This window comes from Diorhabda sublineata, chromosome 9 (genome assembly GCF_026230105.1).
Source record: "Diorhabda sublineata isolate icDioSubl1.1 chromosome 9, icDioSubl1.1, whole genome shotgun sequence".
Lineage (NCBI taxonomy): Eukaryota > Metazoa > Arthropoda > Insecta > Coleoptera > Chrysomelidae > Diorhabda > Diorhabda sublineata.
In genome coordinates, this window is record NC_079482.1 from 1,894,481 (window position 1) to 1,912,868 (window position 18,388).

At 31.5% G+C, this 18,388-nt stretch overlaps 4 protein-coding genes across 7 annotated transcripts in view; 2 read left to right on the top strand and 2 right to left on the bottom strand.

The window, feature by feature from the left end:
• Positions 1-4,812, top strand: part of LOC130449035 (histone deacetylase 7) — a 33,821-nt gene extending 29,009 nt beyond the window's left edge. For all 3 annotated transcript variants that reach the window (XM_056786671.1, XM_056786672.1, XM_056786673.1), the window contains exon 10: positions 188-4,812. In XM_056786671.1, the coding sequence (XP_056642649.1) occupies positions 188-409 (222 nt within the window). In that variant the 3' untranslated portion in view covers positions 410-4,812. The remainder of the gene's footprint in view (positions 1-187) is intronic.
• LOC130449038 (guided entry of tail-anchored proteins factor 1-like) lies at positions 4,800-7,435 on the bottom strand. The gene is made up of 2 exons (XM_056786675.1): positions 7,267-7,435; positions 4,800-7,212 (listed from the first exon to the last, which is right to left on the bottom strand). The coding sequence occupies exons 1-2, from the start codon at positions 7,339-7,341 to the stop codon at positions 6,805-6,807; spliced, it is 483 nt and encodes a 160-aa protein (XP_056642653.1). The 5' UTR covers positions 7,342-7,435; the 3' UTR covers positions 4,800-6,804.
• Positions 7,436-7,903: 468 nt separating this feature from the next.
• LOC130449036 (solute carrier family 35 member E2A) lies at positions 7,904-13,025 on the top strand. Its single transcript, XM_056786674.1, has 6 exons — positions 7,904-8,326; positions 8,417-8,552; positions 8,610-8,725; positions 8,781-8,967; positions 10,494-10,694; positions 10,954-13,025. The coding sequence occupies exons 1-6, from the start codon at positions 8,119-8,121 to the stop codon at positions 11,150-11,152; spliced, it is 1,047 nt and encodes a 348-aa protein (XP_056642652.1). The 5' UTR covers positions 7,904-8,118; the 3' UTR covers positions 11,153-13,025.
• A 1,376-nt stretch (positions 13,026-14,401) lies between these two features.
• LOC130449039 (mucin-5AC-like) overlaps positions 14,402-18,388 on the bottom strand; it is a 30,214-nt gene continuing 26,227 nt past the window's right edge. For both annotated transcript variants that reach the window (XM_056786676.1, XM_056786677.1), the window contains exons 7-11: positions 16,543-16,801; positions 16,160-16,485; positions 15,883-16,109; positions 15,635-15,818; positions 14,402-15,575 (exon numbers count right to left, since the gene is read on the bottom strand). In XM_056786676.1, coding sequence (XP_056642654.1) covers positions 15,228-15,575; positions 15,635-15,818; positions 15,883-16,109; positions 16,160-16,485; positions 16,543-16,801 — 1,344 coding nt within the window. In that variant the 3' untranslated portion in view covers positions 14,402-15,227. The remainder of the gene's footprint in view (positions 15,576-15,634; positions 15,819-15,882; positions 16,110-16,159; positions 16,486-16,542; positions 16,802-18,388) is intronic.

Below are 18,388 nucleotides of genomic sequence, written 5' to 3' on the forward strand. Positions count from 1 at the left end.
ATTTGTACCTTCACTTTTTTACCCTAGAATCTTATAATTCATTAATAAAAATAAAGAAAAACTTATATTTTCCTTTAACGGTTTATTTTTCTTTGGAAAACCCAGAAAAACAGGATTTTCCATAACAAAACATAAATATACAGTGTGTACTACTAAATCTAAACCAACTAATTTATATGTTTTGTAGGTTATCGCAGTGCACAGTGGCCGTTGGTCCTGTTTACAAGAGGCTGCGAAAAGCGCCATGTGCTCATTCAACGACGCCATCCGCAGCGAAAAGGAAGACAAAGATACGGTTAACGCAATGGCGAGTCTCTCCATGCAGCATCCCGTAACCAACATGGTAATATCCCCCATCGGATACTTACCCACCAGCAGTCCTCAGAACATCATACGTCCCAGTGCATGAAGCAAACGGTGTTGAAATACCGAGTTTCTTTTTTATTTGCGAATTGTCGCAATGCTGGACGAATTGTTTTGTTGTATACGGGACGTCTCACGTATTTCGATAAGTTTTTAATGAAACAACAGTATTTAACGATGATTTTTTTTTTAGGAAAAATTAGTTTATAAGACTTGGAGTACCTGTAACAGATTTCTCGATTGCTCAATTGGTAAAACGAAAAAAAAAAAACATCTAGATGAGCTCAACAGCTGCGCGCAATATTTAGAATACGGTGAGACGTCCTGTAATTTAGGGCGTTCGATGTTTACTAAATGTGAGAAGTGGGTGCAATGAATTTCATTTTATTTTGAAAATTGTTATAAAAAGCGGGGGATGTTGATGTTTTAAACGAGAAAACACAAAAAAAATTGGTGTTTTACAATAATTATTATAAAATGTCGAACTGTTTGACATTTTGGACGTCACCGGGCAAAAATTTAATTCCACTGGGCCTAAAATTCATAAAAACAAAGATTTCGGACAAGTACAATTCTTCCTTGGGTATATGAACTATTGCAATAGTTCAAATGTAACAAAGAAAAGAATATGTATTATTAGGTATATTAGGTACCTATTGTTTTGCAGTAGTTCAAATGTAACAAAGAAAATGTGTGTATGACATACTTAGGTACCTATTGTTTTGCAGTTGTTCAAATTTATCACAGGTATCTAAACATTGAGGTGCGTCAATTTTTTTTATTTAGTACAATCAGCAATCATAATTTTGAGCTAATCTGATGACTTGGGGGCTGCTACCCCGCATTGGATGAATTCTCCAAATGATAGACATCTACCGTTCCATGAAATCAGCCGGCCACTTTTTCCCTAGTCTTCTAATGCTGTTTGGTACAAGTAGAGGTTCTAATGGGTGATTTTGATGAGATATTTAACATAATTTTGATGCAGAGTTTGCTCAATACCAGATTAAGTAGAATTTTCGACCGGCTTCTTCGTATCTTGTGCATACCCATATTTCTATCCCATCTACCCATTTTTTCTAACCTTTGTTGGATTCGGTCTGGTTCGTTCTAATCCCAAACCAATACCATGGAAAATTGATGTTACAGGAAATTTTTCTGAAAGTTATTCGATGGAAGGATTTCCTTGATTTTGTAGGGGATGACTAGATGCCAAACTTTATCAAAAGCTCGATCCACATCTAAGAATACAATACGGTTATTGTTCAATTGCCTCATTGATGGCGAGTAGTTCAAATGTAACACATTTTCTCCTGATTTGTTTTTACATATAATAATTTTAAGTTAGAAATGTGACATTTGAACTACTTGTTTGTAGGAAACTTCTGCTGTAAGTACATTCGAGTTACAATGAAAATTATTATTGGACAAAAACAGTGGAAAGTGTTGTGTAAAAGGTTTGGTTCCGCATGAAAATGAAAGAACAAAGAATACGGAAGAAAGATGAAGTAGATCTTGAGAAAAGGTGGAAAGGTATCAGGTTTAAGCTAATCTAGAAATGTGACATTTGAACTACTCGTTTTAAAGAATTTCCTATTGTAAATACGACTTAGTTGTTAAAATGGAAATTATCGCACCTATAATCCAATTGATGGAGAGAAAAGTTCGGTCTTTTATGAGATTGGAAAAAGAACAAAGAATACGGAAGATATATGAAGCATTAACTTGGAAAAACAAAAAAGAAGAAGCTAGCCAGAAGAAAAATAAAGACTGCAAATGAAAAATGATAAATAAAACAAGACGCGTGATGGAAAAGAGTGGAAACCGCTATGGAAAAAGGAGTCAACAAAATGCTTGAACTACAACAAATTTAACACCTGAAAAGGTAGAAAGGCGTCGGGATTAAGCTAATATAGAAATGTGACATTTGAACTACTCGTTTTTAGGAAAGTTTCGCTGTAACTATTATATTGAGTTGTAATGGAAATGATAACACCTACCTCTTAATGGACGAAAACTGTGGAGAGTATTATGTAGAAAGGTTTGGTTCGGAAGAAGAATAAATAATACGGAAGATACATGAAGCAAGAACTTATAAAAACAAAAAAAAATGATGAATAAAACAAAAGACACATTATGGAAAAGAATGGAAACAGCTGTGGAAAAGGTGGCCAACAAAATAGAGGTCAATAGAAATGTGACATTTGAACTACTCGTTGTAAATAAACTCCTACTGAAAATTGTCACATCTAATGGATAAAAACAGTGGAGAGTTTCATTTTTAGAGGAAAAACTTGTTTGGAAAGGGGAATTGGGATTTGCCCGGTGGCTCAGTTCGGCCGTTGTTCAATTATAAAGATGAAGATACTTTTTTAAGAAAAAAAAATAAATTGTTGGAATATATTGTTGTAGATTAAATTGCAGTAAATGAAAATTCAGACTCAATTAGTTGTAAAATCGGTTGCAGGATGGTATTTAATATTTCTCCAATCATTTGAGTCGAAAAGTAGAATATTTACAAGGAAAATGCGTTTAATTCATCAAATTATGACGTAGAATATTTTTTAATTAATAATTTTTGATAATACAACGAAAAATTTTGATTTAGAGGTAACAAAATTTATCAAAAAATCTGTAGTATCAAAACGGGGTAATGTCAACAGAGTCAAAATCCCTTTTTATATCCAAGAAGATTCCTGCCACCTTTAAACCTCTGAAATTTGCATATTTGAAATTATAATGATGGAATGTAACATTTTTTCTTTGGATCCAAATTTATTTTCTTTTGTTATTTTCCTTGGATGATTTTCTAAATAAATTTTCCCCGTCTTAACTAATTATGAAGTGATTACATATAATTTTGTTTATATTTTGTACCATCCTGTAACTGTATATTAATTTTTTATACAGGGCCAACAACCCCTAGTGTACATTGATGTTGAAATATCCTTTTTTAAAACTTTTAAGAAAAATTGGAGGATTTTGGAAGCACTTGACATTTTCATTAACGCAAATATCATACAACACGCACAGTTTTTTTAATGCTAATGTATATTGTCGATTAAAAACACCTACTGTTGTTTTAATGCCCTATACAACATTTAATTTTGAAAAATGATGAAAATAACTGAATTTTGGCAATATTTTGAAAAATTAATAGATGGCATTAACATTTCGAAATTATTTTGGACACGAAGTCACCAAGACTGTTCTGAAAGTCAAATTTCGGTCCCTTTATTCGATCATCGCTGGCGGTATATCACATATTGGCTTCTAAGGTCTCAATTGTTGCTGGAAGAAGTCCATGAGTTCTTGGGTGTTGAATTTACCACATTTTGTTGATACCGTATCTCACCCGGATCAATATAATTCATATTTTCAACTGAAAAAGCATTGATTATGGTGTGATAACAATTTCCACAACCACCTTATTCATTTTTAAAGAAATAATTCCAATGGTGCGTATAAACCGCACTAAAATGTGGATTTTTCTGAAATTTTGTAGTTAATTGAGACAATAAGTGAAAATTAATTCGTTTGTACCACCATTTGGAAGAATATCAAATAACATTAATGTCCCATGATGCCATCAGCTTATAAACCACACTAAAAGGGCATTTTTCTGCAAGTTGGTGGTAAACTGAGACAATACGTGAAAAGTAGTTCATTTGTACCACAAATTGGAAGGAGATCTTGTGACAACAATGTCCAATGATGCCATCAGCGTATAAACCACACTAAACAGAACGTTTTTCTTCAATTTGCTGGTAAACTGAGACAATATGCGAAAAGTAGTTCATTTGTACCACTATTTGGAAGGACGTCCAGCAACAATAATGTCCCATGAGACCATCGGGTATTTTTCTGCAAATTGATAGTAAATTGAGTCAATAACTGAAAAGTAGTTCATTTGTACCTCTATTTGGAAAAAGATCTTTTGGCAATAATGTCCCATGATGCCATCATCACTTAAACCACACTAAACGGTGCATTTTTCTTAAATTTGCTGGTAAACTGAGACAATACGCGAAAGTAGTTCATTTGTACCATTTGGATATCTGGTAATAATAATGACCAATGATGCCACCATTATGTAAACCACCCCAAATGATGTGATTTTCTGGAAATAATGTCAATTTAAAAACATAATCTTCAGGAAACCATTTTTTTTTTTCATTTTACTTTCATTTTAGATTTTTGCGGAAAGTATGACATGAAATATTCTGAAAATTATGCGTGTTGTAATCAAACATATACTAGAAAGTGCAATAGATTTTTTCACCTCCTACTTTTTCACTAAACACGTTTTTTAAGAAAAAAAAAAGTGGAACATTCCTGCAGTCACTAAAAGTGGCCGCCTTTTATTATATAAGATCAAATTTATCGTGTGTTTTATTTTTGTTAATATATTGAACGTTTTTAATAAAATCATTTATTTACTTTTAAAAATGCTTTTTTATTACCCCAAAATTAATAACCAAAAAATTTAATATTCACAAAAATCTAAAATACCGACAATTTTTTTAAGTTCCTCCCAGTCTTTTATGGGACATCCTTTATATAGTCTTAATACTGACAAGTGACGATATTATCCAAGAATTACTGTGTTGGTACTATCTCTTTCTAATAAAAGTAAAAGGGCGTAACTCAATACAACCATTTGTCATTTTTACCGAAACAATCACAGACATATGTAACAATTTCTTTGTGATTAACGTAAAGGTATTAAAAAGAGATAACGTTACAATCGACAGGCAGATAAACGTTCAGGTTGATTTGGGATATTTTGTGGTTATGTAATTTTTTATAAATTATTACGCATTATTTAATGAATTTTTTGTATTAAAGTACAATTTATTGTTGAAATCAGTTCTTTCAAGAGCTTTATTAACCTTTTTATTTCATATCGGTAAGTAGAGATTCAATACATGAATACCTTCTAATCATGTGACCTTTCAATTATGTCTAAAATGATGTGACACGGGAACATTAGAATACATATTTTACAAATTATAATAATACGTAAAACCTTGTGTAAATTATAAACGTTTTGGAATTACATTAAACAAATTTTTTTCTCAGAAAAGTTTTGAATGTGCATGAACACCTTTTTAATCTATTTCATCTGTTCAAAAGGTGATATAGATGAAGTTAATATGTTATTGAATATTTTTATTTAGGTTATGTCATATTTCGAGTAGCTAATGCCCTTAAAATTAGTACAAAAACGATATACTCCACTAAAAAAAACTACAATTGAACATAGATGACTTACCTAAATACATTAATATGTATGCAGAAAGAAGTCAAAACTTAACCGAGTTATTTTTATAAAGAATTTTGAAGAAAATTATGTCTTAATTCAAAATACGTAAATGATAGGGTTGAAACTTTGTAAACAAGTGGATTTTGTGGTAATAAAACAAAAAATATTCTTAAAATACTGTTAAATGAGTAACAACAATATTTAGTCAATATAGATATTGTACCAATAAACATTTTTATGAGATTTCAATCTATTATATTTTCATAAAATTCATAACAAAATAATTTTATAATTTGTCAAAAATACCGGCTTTAGGTATATTAGCCATAACGTTTATATTTACTGTCAATAATATATGACTGATGACGTGTCAACACTTAGACTTAGACCATAGAAATAGTAAGACTAGACTGCACATTTGATGAAATTCGTGTTCTAATATCAGAACGAGATACAAAAATATGGAGGATAGAGGTAAGGAGCAGTATTTTAGATGGGAGGAAAGTTGAAAAAGTCTCCAGCTGTATACAATATCAGTCCGATAACCTTCTATAATGCCGTAGCAATTGTAGATGAATTTAAGTATGTCGAGTTTGTAAATTTAATTTCCGAATTTGACCAACGAACAAAGCTATCATTTTGTAAAATGTTATCTGTCATGTGTCAAAGATGACATAGGTACTCAAACTCGAGATTAATCATTTTTTTTGACTATGACTTGTAGATTCTCGCGTCGTTGTATACCTATATATAAAAACGTGTTTATAATAATTTCCAATAAAATTTCTGGACACAAATAAAATATAAGGCATATATTAATATATCTTGTATTTCCTTTGAAAGAACGAAGTCTCATTAAGTCCACCCTGTATATATTTCATTTTACGAAATAAATTAGTTAATTTCGTAAAATGTTTGTATTAAACAGAAAATTTTTCAGTTATAGAATTAATGGGGATTAAGTTATGACGAAAAGCCAGTATAAATGAAAAAACAATCAGGAAAATATTCTATTTCCAAAAAGTCCGCGTAAAATCACCTTAACAAGCATCAAAACTTCTACCAATACATCATTAAAATATTTAATGTCTTTAAAATTACTAACACACATCAATTTACAAAAATATTAATTTGAAGATCAAATATCATTCGAAATATTTACTATTAATAATTTGCTATAATTCAATTAAGTTTGCAACAGCTGAACTGCACATAACCCAAAAGTGAAAAGACACTGCATTTCCACTGTTAGGATACGAAATTAAATAGTTAAATGGCATTAAATCAATATTTTTATCCAATATTATTATTGGAGTCGATCTGAAATAAACAGATAACATGAGCAATATTACTGAAAATAAAAATTTTATTCCGAAAGTTAATCCGAAATGAATTGTAAGGCTATTTTTTCCAACTCTACATTCGCCTAGTTCGTCATCTATTTTATTTATCTGCCTTTGAATTTTCGAGTATATAACAAAATTTTCGGTAATACTTATCGTACTTTGTTGTGTTTTCAAATCATTCTTTTTAGAAAGTAGTTGTTTTTCTTTTAACGATGGTCTATTAAGCCATTTTAATAACTAGAAATAAATCAGGTTATGATGTAAATTTATATTCCTAGATTTTATATTTACCTGTTTACTGATTAAATTAGAATGTACGTTAATAAAACTCAAAGCAGTAGCTACAAGTAGCAACGTAATTCCCATATTTTCGTTAATTAAAAATATATAAACATTATTTGTTCAGCATAACCTCAACTTTTTATAATACATGTTCCATAACATATTTGCTTTGTTTGGAAGATCACCATCAGATTCTGAATCAGTTCGTAATCAGTAAAAATATCATTTTGTCACGAACGATTCTAGAAACACAGACAAGTTTATTTATTGGGTATCAAATATTTCTATGATTTTGTTGCTAAATCGTTTTTATTGATAAAAAATTAGTTTTTTCATCCTAAAAACTGATTTTTAAACAAAATAGATCGAAAATCGAGATGATTCAGCAACAAAAACAATAAAAAGGATTTAAGATTAAAAAAGCGTATTTCTATGATTTATGTGTGACTGCTACTAAAATGAAAAAATAAATTTGAGTTGATTTAAATTATGTTCAAGATCCGATCAGGAGTAGTACACGCATTGGATACGATACATTAATACGTTAATATTGCTAAATAAACAAAACTAAGAGTAGTAATATAAAAAGTGCACATTCCCGAACTTGTTCGGAATAAAAATATCGAACAAAGTTAAAATAACAACTGATGACATATTTGACAGTGACAAGCCCAGTACTAGAATTAAGTTGAAATATAGCGGGTTCTATAATCCACGACACTCTATAAGATAATGAACGAAAGGAAAGGGTAGAAAGGAACCTTGAGTAGGTTATAAAAGCATTCGAAATGTTTTTAGTCATTTCACCGTGTCACGCTTATTAGAATTATTTTTCTTCTACGCGAATCAAATTATGTTAAAATGGAAAAAAATCAACCAATAATTGCATCCACTAAAGAAGCCGAAAGTAATGGTTTAAAGAAAGACGTACCGTTAGAAAAATATAAAAACGGTCTCACCAGTATTAGAGCTATTGTATTCTTATTGTTGTGGTATTTTTTTAGCGGCTGTACTTTATTTTTAAATAAATATATCTTGACTTACGAAAATGGAAATCCCACTGTTCTGGGTAGGTACAAATACATTTTAATCTGTATTTTGGTGAAATAAAGGTTCGTTAACAAAAGTAAATGCTTGTATTCCATAATTTTTATTACAGCTGCTTGTCAGATGTTAATGACAGCAACTTGTGGATTTATTCAATTATATTTTCCATGTGGTATGTACAAACCTATGCAGAGGTTAAGTAAACCTCCTGGTTTTTACCGTCATATGATTTTAGTTGGTTGTTTTAGGTACGTCATTTTTCAGCAAATATTATTAAACTTTTAGTATTTATACGTATATTTTAGGTTTTTTACAGTTGTGTTAGGTTTAATAGCACTTAATTATGTAGCTGTTAGTTTTACAGAAACTATAAAAAGTTCCGCACCTTTATTTACAGTTTTGATATCGAGATGTCTTTTAGGTAAATTAGGTGATTATATCTAAAGATATTTGACTAAATTTATATGTTTTTGTAGGGGAACAGACGGGATTGTATGTGAATTTGAGTCTACTTCCAGTTATGTCGGGATTAGCTTTGTGTTCTATAAATGAAGTTAGTTTTGAATTGACGGGGTTTTTGGCAGCAATGGCTACAAATGTTACAGAATGTATTCAAAATGTGTATTCCAAAATGCTAATTTCTGGAGATAAATTTAAATACACGTGAGTATTGAAAATTATTAATTTTTCTATTAAATAGGCCAGTTTAGAGATTTCTGTTGTATCATTTTTATAAATCTTCAATTAATCTTAATTTTGAATTTTCTTTCCAACTTTTAATTCGAATTAATCATCTTCAAAGTCAAATTGTTCAATTACCTTCTTTTTTTCTCAAATTTATTGTTCACTTTCACTTTATTTAAAGGTTATGCAGATGTTTGTTCATCTTATGTCCTATTGAAATTAAATATCATTTGAAAGTCGTAAATATTGGTTTGCAACGTTGCCATGATTCATATAAATATGTAGTTCTAGGTCATATAAAAATTTTCATCAATTTAAGATAAAATTTGTTTTTTTTTGTCATTTTTGTATCTACTTTGTAAAAAAATACCAAATTTTCCAAAAACCTTTGAGGAATTTATGGTTTTTGGTTTTTGTCGAATATAAAATTGAAAAATCAAACATTTCCTCAAGTTTTCTCAAAAATTTAATTTTTTTTCTCGATAAATAGATACAAAATAAACAAGTTGGAAAATAAATCAATCGACTATTATAAATTGAACTATTTTTGCAAATTATTGAAAATTTCTTGAAACCTAACCTAAAAATTTTTTAATAATAAGTGTTTAATTTTTAATTTTCAATTTAAGTGCTCTATTTACTTAAATGCATTAAAAAATAAACAAATTTCACAAAAAATATAAAAAAATGTCAATTTTTCGATTTTTTATGACCCAAAATAAAGTGGACCCCGCTTCCAAATAATAACCTAATGATACACATTTACTAACTAAAATTATCGGAAAAATATTGAAAATCGACATCGTTTTCTTGAATTTTTTTTTCAAATCTGACAACATCGTTTTGAATATATCTTAATATGGCTTTATTCATCAAATTCATAATCGATTCCTAATCGATTGATAACTAATTTGGAATCGCTGTAATGCGCATGCTTGATTTGAATTTGAAAGTCATAAATATTTGCTTACAACGTTGCCAGTATATACGTAAATATATAATTTGATTAGTTTATGGTCATATAAAAATATCACTAGGGTTTTTATAATTTTCAAAATTATAATGAATGTAATAATGTAAAATTTCAACTATAGTCTATACTAAAACATTAAATATGTTGTTATTCCAACAATAACCATTTTTTACTTATCCAATATTTGTTTCAAAATTGACAATTATCACACGACGAAATAATCACTCGGTGTATAAAGGTTCACAATAATCAAAAAACAACAATAAATTCACTGGAAACCTTTTTAAATTAATTTTGAACCCAATATACGAGAAATGTTTTCATCGATCCGCCATATTGTAAACTTCAAGATGCGCGTTGCATCCATAGATATATTTCTATGGTTTCATTCATAACGCTAACGGTCTTTAAGAGTATTAAATAGAACGTACCTTATTTTTGATGTAATAATGTGAATATAGGAGTAATGTACAACGTTGTATAACCTCAAATAAATTTGAAGTATTGAAACAAATTACAAACTTTCTTTCAGTCCAGCTGAATTGCAATTTTATACCAGTGTTGCTAGCATTGTAGTACAAATACCAGCAACTTTGTTGATGGTAAGATTTTCGTTTGATGACAAAATTGGATATAAACTTTTGTTGTCCTTCGTATTGAACGGGATATTTTTCCATTTTCAAAGTATAACAGCTTACGTACTTATGGATTATATTAGTCCAGTCACGCACAGGTAAGTTATAATTGAATTATGTCATTCGTATTTTTAAATTTTTCATATTCAAGTATGTAGTTTTTATTATATTTGTACTTTGTATTTTATATGTATATTCTTCTAAAATGTTTTTTTTTATTATTATTATAAATTCGTATCCTGTAACTGAATTTGATTATTTTGTTTTCTATTTGGGTTGTTTTCCACGTTCTAAACGATTTCTATGTTTTTGTTTTCGTTTCCTCTTTCTACTTTATCATTTTATTTTAATTTTTAGTGTGGCAAATACGGCCAAAAGGGCGTTTTTGATATGGTTATCGGTGATAATGTTTGGTAATCCAGTGACGATGCTCAGTGGATTGGGTACAATAACTGTGATAGTTGGAGTTTTATTGTATATTAAAGCGCAAGAATATGATCAAAATGACAAACTTACTTCTGGGAATTTAGTTCACAGAAAGGTTAGGGCTATTTAGCATATTTAGGGGTTTTATCAACAAGGGCATTTATTTTTTTTATTGTTTTGTATAGGGATTTAATAATGACATAAATTGAAATTTATATTGACAAAATTTTTGTGAAAATTAAAAGTATACGGTACAAAAAATTATTGGTAATTAATTTTCAATGTAAATTCTATAGGAAATATAAACCGTGAGCTAAAAAATCGACTTACGTGATACCCCTTTAATCAAAAGTAACTTTTCGTATTTTTCTTAGTGAAATCTTAAAGTTAATGCTATTATGTTAGAAATTATGTAAAATATTGTGATGTTTTCTGCCAACAATATGTTATAGTGGGTAACCACCCTTTTAAAGCTTCTTCATATTAACTGTTAACCAACTTTCAACTTTTTACGTGCCCCAGTGTGGTTTGTAGTTGCAGAAAAATGACTTGTCTGAGTGAAAGGTTGAATTCGTACGTGCTCATAAGTGTTTATGTAACAAACAGTCGACTGGGTACAATGAAACTAAAATTTTGGAGAATATAGGGGATTGTTTTACCTTTTTGAAAATTCCAGGACAAAGAATGTTTTTTGCTAAACGCATGGTCGCGTTCATTCTGTTCGGCTTTAAATTTTGGGTGTATTTTTAACATTCATGAAGGTTTAGAGCACGTTGGGCACATAGGCCTTCGGATAGGCCCCTACTTGACAAAAGCTGATGTCCTTTGAGAAGCCGATCCTTATCCGACAAGGCCAGAGGAGTCAGCGAAAAGTGGTTAGTCTGTTGTTTCAAGAGATTACTAAGAGACTGGCAACGTTTCGAATGTGCATGTTTTGTTCAAAATAAGTTCAGAACATGAATTCCTGCACGAAAGGTTTACGAACGCCTAGTTTGAACAAGTTCACCTAATTTTGACAGTGACAATTTGAAGTTTTTATTCAGTCTCTGAAGACGATAACTTGGACAGTGTAATTGTGAATGTTGGTGTAGTTGTGTGTTCAGTACACGTAGAAGTGTAGTGGTATCGCAAAATGGAATTTCTTGAGGTTATGTGGTACCAAGTGGCATGTTTTTTGAAAAATATGAATCAATCTTTGTCGTTTTAATGAACTGAATTTATTTTTTTTTACATTTTTAGACCTTGAATTAGTTTTTTGAATGCCATATAGTAATTTTCGATTTGTGTATATTACAAAATGGTGTATATCAAAAATTGCTCAATAATGTCGAGTCAATTTTAAAAATGAACGTATTAAGTCAATGAAAGTGGAATTTTTGATTTCTATATACGAGACTTATACAAATTGAGGTTATATTTGTATATATACACGTGTGATATTGTCGTCTCGTCAATTTACAACATTTCAGGTCTTTATAATTTAGTATTTTTCAAAATAATGAAAAAAATTTTTATTTTATGACTGATTTACATTCCGTTGATGTAATTATTTAAAAAACCCAATAAACTGCTTTTACGATAAATTTGCTATGACTGACAGATGTTTTACATCGTTGCCACGTTGTGATTATTTTCCCAATTATTAATGGAAATTAATTTTCGATTAAATTCAATACGAAATCATAACCGAACTTTTGAAATTCTTATATTGCACGTATTTTAAGTTTAATTATTAATTAATTAATTAAATTACGTTTGCCAACGATTTAAACATAATTTCCCTAGATATATGAGTATTGATTTCCCCTACACTTTAGAATTTGTTTACAAATGTCAAAATTGCAAACTTGTCGTAATTAATTTAACTGTATATAGTTTTCGAACTAAATTCCAGAGGGCGTATTTTATTGTATAGAAATATAAACAATTTTTATTTTTTTTTTCAGCACTTGTATGTATAATTAATGCAATGTATATATTGATGTAAATATATATAAACGAAATAGTGTGTTTTCAATAAAAATCCACGTTCTTTACTGTTTATTTCATTTTACTTACAATTTTTGTACCATAATCATTACGTCATACTTCTAATCAAATATAGTATAGTTAAATGATACATCGCGAAAACATGCCTTAAATGTCAATGATAAATTAGAAGAGGAGAAACCAGAATCACACCACCACAGAAATAACTAATAAGGAGTTAAGATTGAGATCGATGGTAAGACTGAGTTACACTGGTAAAAATTAATCATAAAGTAAAGAAAGTTCTTTTTGGGGAGGAATGAAAATGTCTACTTCGAATAAAAATATTTTCAATGTAATAATAACAAGAAATCATAAAGAATAATGGCCAATCAGAAATATACAACATAAATTCAAATCACTTCTAGTTTAAATTAGTATAATACTAAATGTTTCATTGATAAATTATCTTTATTTTGGGTATTTTTTATTTAAAATTTCGTTTAAAAACATAATATTGACCTAATTCCGTTATATTTTGATGAAGTAATGGAGAATCAATTCGTTCCGAAGCGTGATATCTGAAGGTGGTAAGTATTATACTCAGTTAGTTCTTATATGAAGTACAAAAAACTGTCGATTAAAATTGCTAATTAATGAATATTGATATCTGAAACGAAACGTCAAAAGTCAAAACAAGATTTCGTGTAAACAAATCTTCGTCGTCGAAAATATATATAATCGAACGCTACCGTGCAGTAAGAACAAAATAAAGTGGATTGCCGAACGATACCGAACTGTCAGTGTCATCAGATCTATATAATCGAACGCGGTATCTGTCATTGTTGAATATTGAAAGTTCAGTAACAATCAAAGTGTAAACAACAATTTTTCATTGGTCTGCAAATTTTATATTTATAGAATGTACTAAAAAGAAAAATTCTCATCGTATTCAGTGAATTTCTATGCATTACGTATAAAACTATTCATTTTACTTACACAAAATATATAAAGTATAAAAAACTGTCGATTTGAATTGCTAATTAATATGCATTGAAACGTCAAAAGTCAAAACAAATCTTAAAACTCTCTTTCAACATACGGTTCATAGAGTTCTTATCCGAGTAATCGAAAATGTATATAACCGAACGCGTACCGAGCAGTAAGAACGAAATAAAGTGGATTGCCGAACGATACCGAACTGTCAGTGTCATCATAAGTAGATAACCTAACGCAGTAACCTGACCACTGAAAATAAACAAAATTTATTGTGGCGTTGTCAAATTTTTACTTTTATTAAAGTTGATTTTCAATAAAAATGTACTTAAAAGATCCAAAAAATTTATTTCGAAACGGTATGTTAATTTAAGATATTTCGTATGATTAGAGAAAGGAGTGAGATAAAAAAACATGTATATTAAAATAAAAATATTTATTATGTACAGAATGTGACGAAAAAACCTTAATTTTAACAAGTTACAAAACTAAATGTTGTCAATTATTGGCACGTTGGGGGCCTGCGTATTTTATAATTAAAAAATATAATTCACTATTAAACACAATAAAAAATAAGCAACCTAATATTCGAAAAATAAATTTCAATAACAAATCATTTTCCAAAATAAATGAACAGCGCTATCAAAAGTTATAATCCTCTACAACAGATCCGTTCTTCTTTGTAGTATTGCCAGCATATTTGGAGGTCGTCTTCCAAGATACTAGACTCGATACAGAAGGAAACAATTCGACGAAAGAGTTGACTAAAAACTTGGATAGGTTAGAGCGTAGAAGACAGTCGCTAACGAGACTTCGTTTTCCCGATACTACCACAGCAAATGCTCTTCCAATATAGTCCCCATCTAGAGCAATATTTGTAATATCCAATCGACAAGCAAAAGTGGCTCACGAACACCGAGTTCTCCTTCTAAACGTCCAGGACGTTGGTGTATCAACACTACAACCTACAGAAGTTCAAGATCAATTTCCAAGGCCTTAAAGGCCACACCAAGGGGTAGTGGAGGCTAAAAAAAATCTCTGAAGATGCCACAAGGATTGGGGTGGCAAACGGGATGGTCCTTGGAAGAGGTATAGCGCTAGTGATAATCACATACCAAAAATATCATTATAAAGTAGAAAATAGAAGCAAAATTTCAAATATCGTACAATTTTTTTTTATTTAGAATATTTTATTAAAAATTTGAAGAAAAAAGAAGTACCAGTCTATGTATGTCTCCCCGTTAGGCTTTACTACCGGGAGTTCGCGGTGGCAGCCTCCTTCTACCGGCTAACAATCTGTTCAACCCTTTCGGTTCTTCTGTTGTCGTACTAGAACTAGGAGGCGAAGCTTCGGTTTCTTCTTCTTCCGGTTTCGAAGAGGCTTCGGTAGCCGGCGATTCTTGCGGAGCTTCACTAGACGGAGCTTCCGTCGATTGACCTAAACGTTTTCGTCCCAGTAGGGGATTTATTCTACGTACTTGAACTGGAGCACTGGCGGCGGTTTTCTGTCGAGGTTGCACCGATATGCGATTTTTATTCCGCAATCTTCCCAATGGGGAATTGTCGACGGGCGCTTGCGCTTCTTCTTGCTACAAAAAAAAAACGCAAAACACTAATTATTACAAAGTTATATATGAAAAAATAGTACCTTGGTTTCTTGTTCGCGAGTTTCGGGTTCTTCTTCTCCTGTAACTTCGTCTTCTTGTGGAGCTGGTGCTTCGGTGGTACTTGTGGTGGTTCTACCTCTACCGCCACCGATATTAATCCTTGCGCCGGGTCTCAAAGGTCTAATACCAGCTCCAGCGTTGATCCTTCGAGGTCTTGTTGTACTACTAAAACAAAAATATCCGCCAATTTAATAAAAACAACTTTTCAAATCAATATCGGAAGAATCACCTCGCTTCGACTGTAGACGCGGAAGTTTCGTCTTTGTTATCGTCACTTTCGGTAGAGGGAGCTGCCGTTGTGCGACTTCTGCTTCTCAAATTAGGACGAGATCTTGGTAGCGAAGCTCTAGTTGGGGCGGAGGTGCTCGGCGATTCTTCTTTGGGTTCTTCTGACGGAGGCGTTGTCGTCCGGCTTCTCGATTTCGAAGCGCCGAATCGGGACCGGCTCACAGTAGGCTAAACAGCAAAACGTTTCATTTCAACCAACAAATCCGCGATATACGTACCCTCGATTGGCTAACCGGTTTAGCTTCATCTTTAAACGGTTCCTCGGCGGCTGGTGGCGCTGTCGTTCTCGTTCTTGATCTAGATCCGAAACTCGGTCTGCCGAATTTGCTCTTTTTTGGTTCTGAAACTGGTGTTTCGGTAGTCGTTGTTGTTGCGGTTGTTTTTCTCCCGTTCAAATTACGTCTACCGGCTCCGAATTTGCTTCTACCGAAATTTGTAACCGCCTCGGTTGTTGGTGGAGGTGGAGGAGTAGTTGTGGTGGTTGTCGTCGTCGTCGTCGTCGTAGTGGTAGTAGTAGTTGTTGTTGTTGAAGTAGTTTCAGCTTCTAAAATCGGTTCGATTGATGCGAAATATTACAATCATATCGTTAAATCATATCTACCAGTACTAATTTCGTCGGTTGTTTGTTCAGTCGACGCGGCAGCTTCTTCTCCGTCTTCTCCGAAGAGTTTTTGCGTTCCCTGGGATATCGCGTACAAATCTAAAGCCACTTTATCCATAGGCGACATAACTGTAGTCGTTGTATCTAAAATCGTCGCGGTAAAATCTTTCGTTACGGTACTGTCTTCGACGGATTCTCGTTTTTCTTCGTCTTCCTCGGTCGATGTTCTCATATTAGGTTTAGAAACGGGTTCCGCGGTCTACAAATTAGATACGCGAGTCTTATACGTTTTTTTTTAAAACGAAAATATAATTGGCGCAGTCAGTAGTACCGCAAATCGTTTTGGAACATCAAAAACATTCATGAACCGACGTATTTGACGTTTAACGTTCTTTCTTTAAGGATTATACCCATAGTTCATCCTGCCAGTACCCGTTTCCTCTGGTTTTGATCCTGTGAGTCGTTCATTGGTAGTTATATCAATTAATTTTATTCCAAATGTGAATATTAATCGAATAATGATGAAAATAATCGGCCCTTCCAAAATTTAATACGAAAAATGTTTTTTATTAAATTCCAATTTTGATGAAAATCCTATTGACTGCGTCAATTACATTTTCGTTACAAAAATATCGAATTTGTTATGAAAACCCTTTGGAATTGACCGAATTTCGATGGAAATCCTACTGACTGCGTCAATTATATTTTCGTTACAAAAATATCGAATTTGTTATGAAAACCCTTTGGAATTGACCGAATTTCGATGGAAATCCTACTGACTGCGCCAATTATATTTTCGTTACAAAAATATCGAATTTGTTATGAAAAACCTTTGGAATCGACCGAATTTCGATGGAAATCCTACTGACTGCGCCAATTATATTTTCGTTACAAAAATATCGAATTTGTTATGAAAACCCTTTGGAATCGACCGAATTTCGATGGAAATCCTACTGACTGCGCCAATTATATTTTCGTTACAAAAATATCGAATTTGTTATGAAAAACCTTTGGAATCGACCGAATTTCGATGGAAATCCTACTGACTGCGCCAATTATATTTTCGTTACAAAAATATCGAATTTGTTATGAAAACCCTTTGGAATCGACCGAATTTCGATGGAAATCCTACTGACTGCGCCAATTATATTTTCGTTACAAAAATATCGAATTTGTTATGAAAACCCTTTGGAATTGACCGAATTTCGATGGAAATCCTACTGACTGCGCCAATTATATTTTCGTTACAAAAATATCGAATTTGTTATGAAAACCCTTTGGAATCGACCGAATTTCGATGGAAATCCTACTGACTGCGCCAATTATATTTTCGTTACAAAAATATCGAATTTGTTATGAAAACCCTTTGGAATCGACCGAATTTCGATGGAAATCCTACTGACTGCGCCAATTATATTTTCGTTACAAAAATATCGAATTTGTTATGAAAACCCTTTGGAATTGACCGAATTTCGATGGAAATCCTACTGACTGCGCCAATTATATTTTCGTTACAAAAATATCGAATTTGTTATGAAAAACCTTTGGAATCGACCGAATTTCGATGGAAATCCTACTGACTGCGCCAATTATATTTTCGTTACAAAAATATCGAATTTGTTATGAAAAACCTTTGGAATTGACCGAATTTCGATGGAAATCCTACTGACTGCGCCAATTATATTTTCGTTACAAAAATATCGAATTTGTTATGAAAAACCTTTGGAATCGACCGAATTTCGATGGAAATCCTACTGACTGCGCCAATTATATTTTCGTTACAAAAATATCGAATTTGTTATGAAAAACCTTTGGAATTGACCGAATTTCGATGGAAATCCTACTG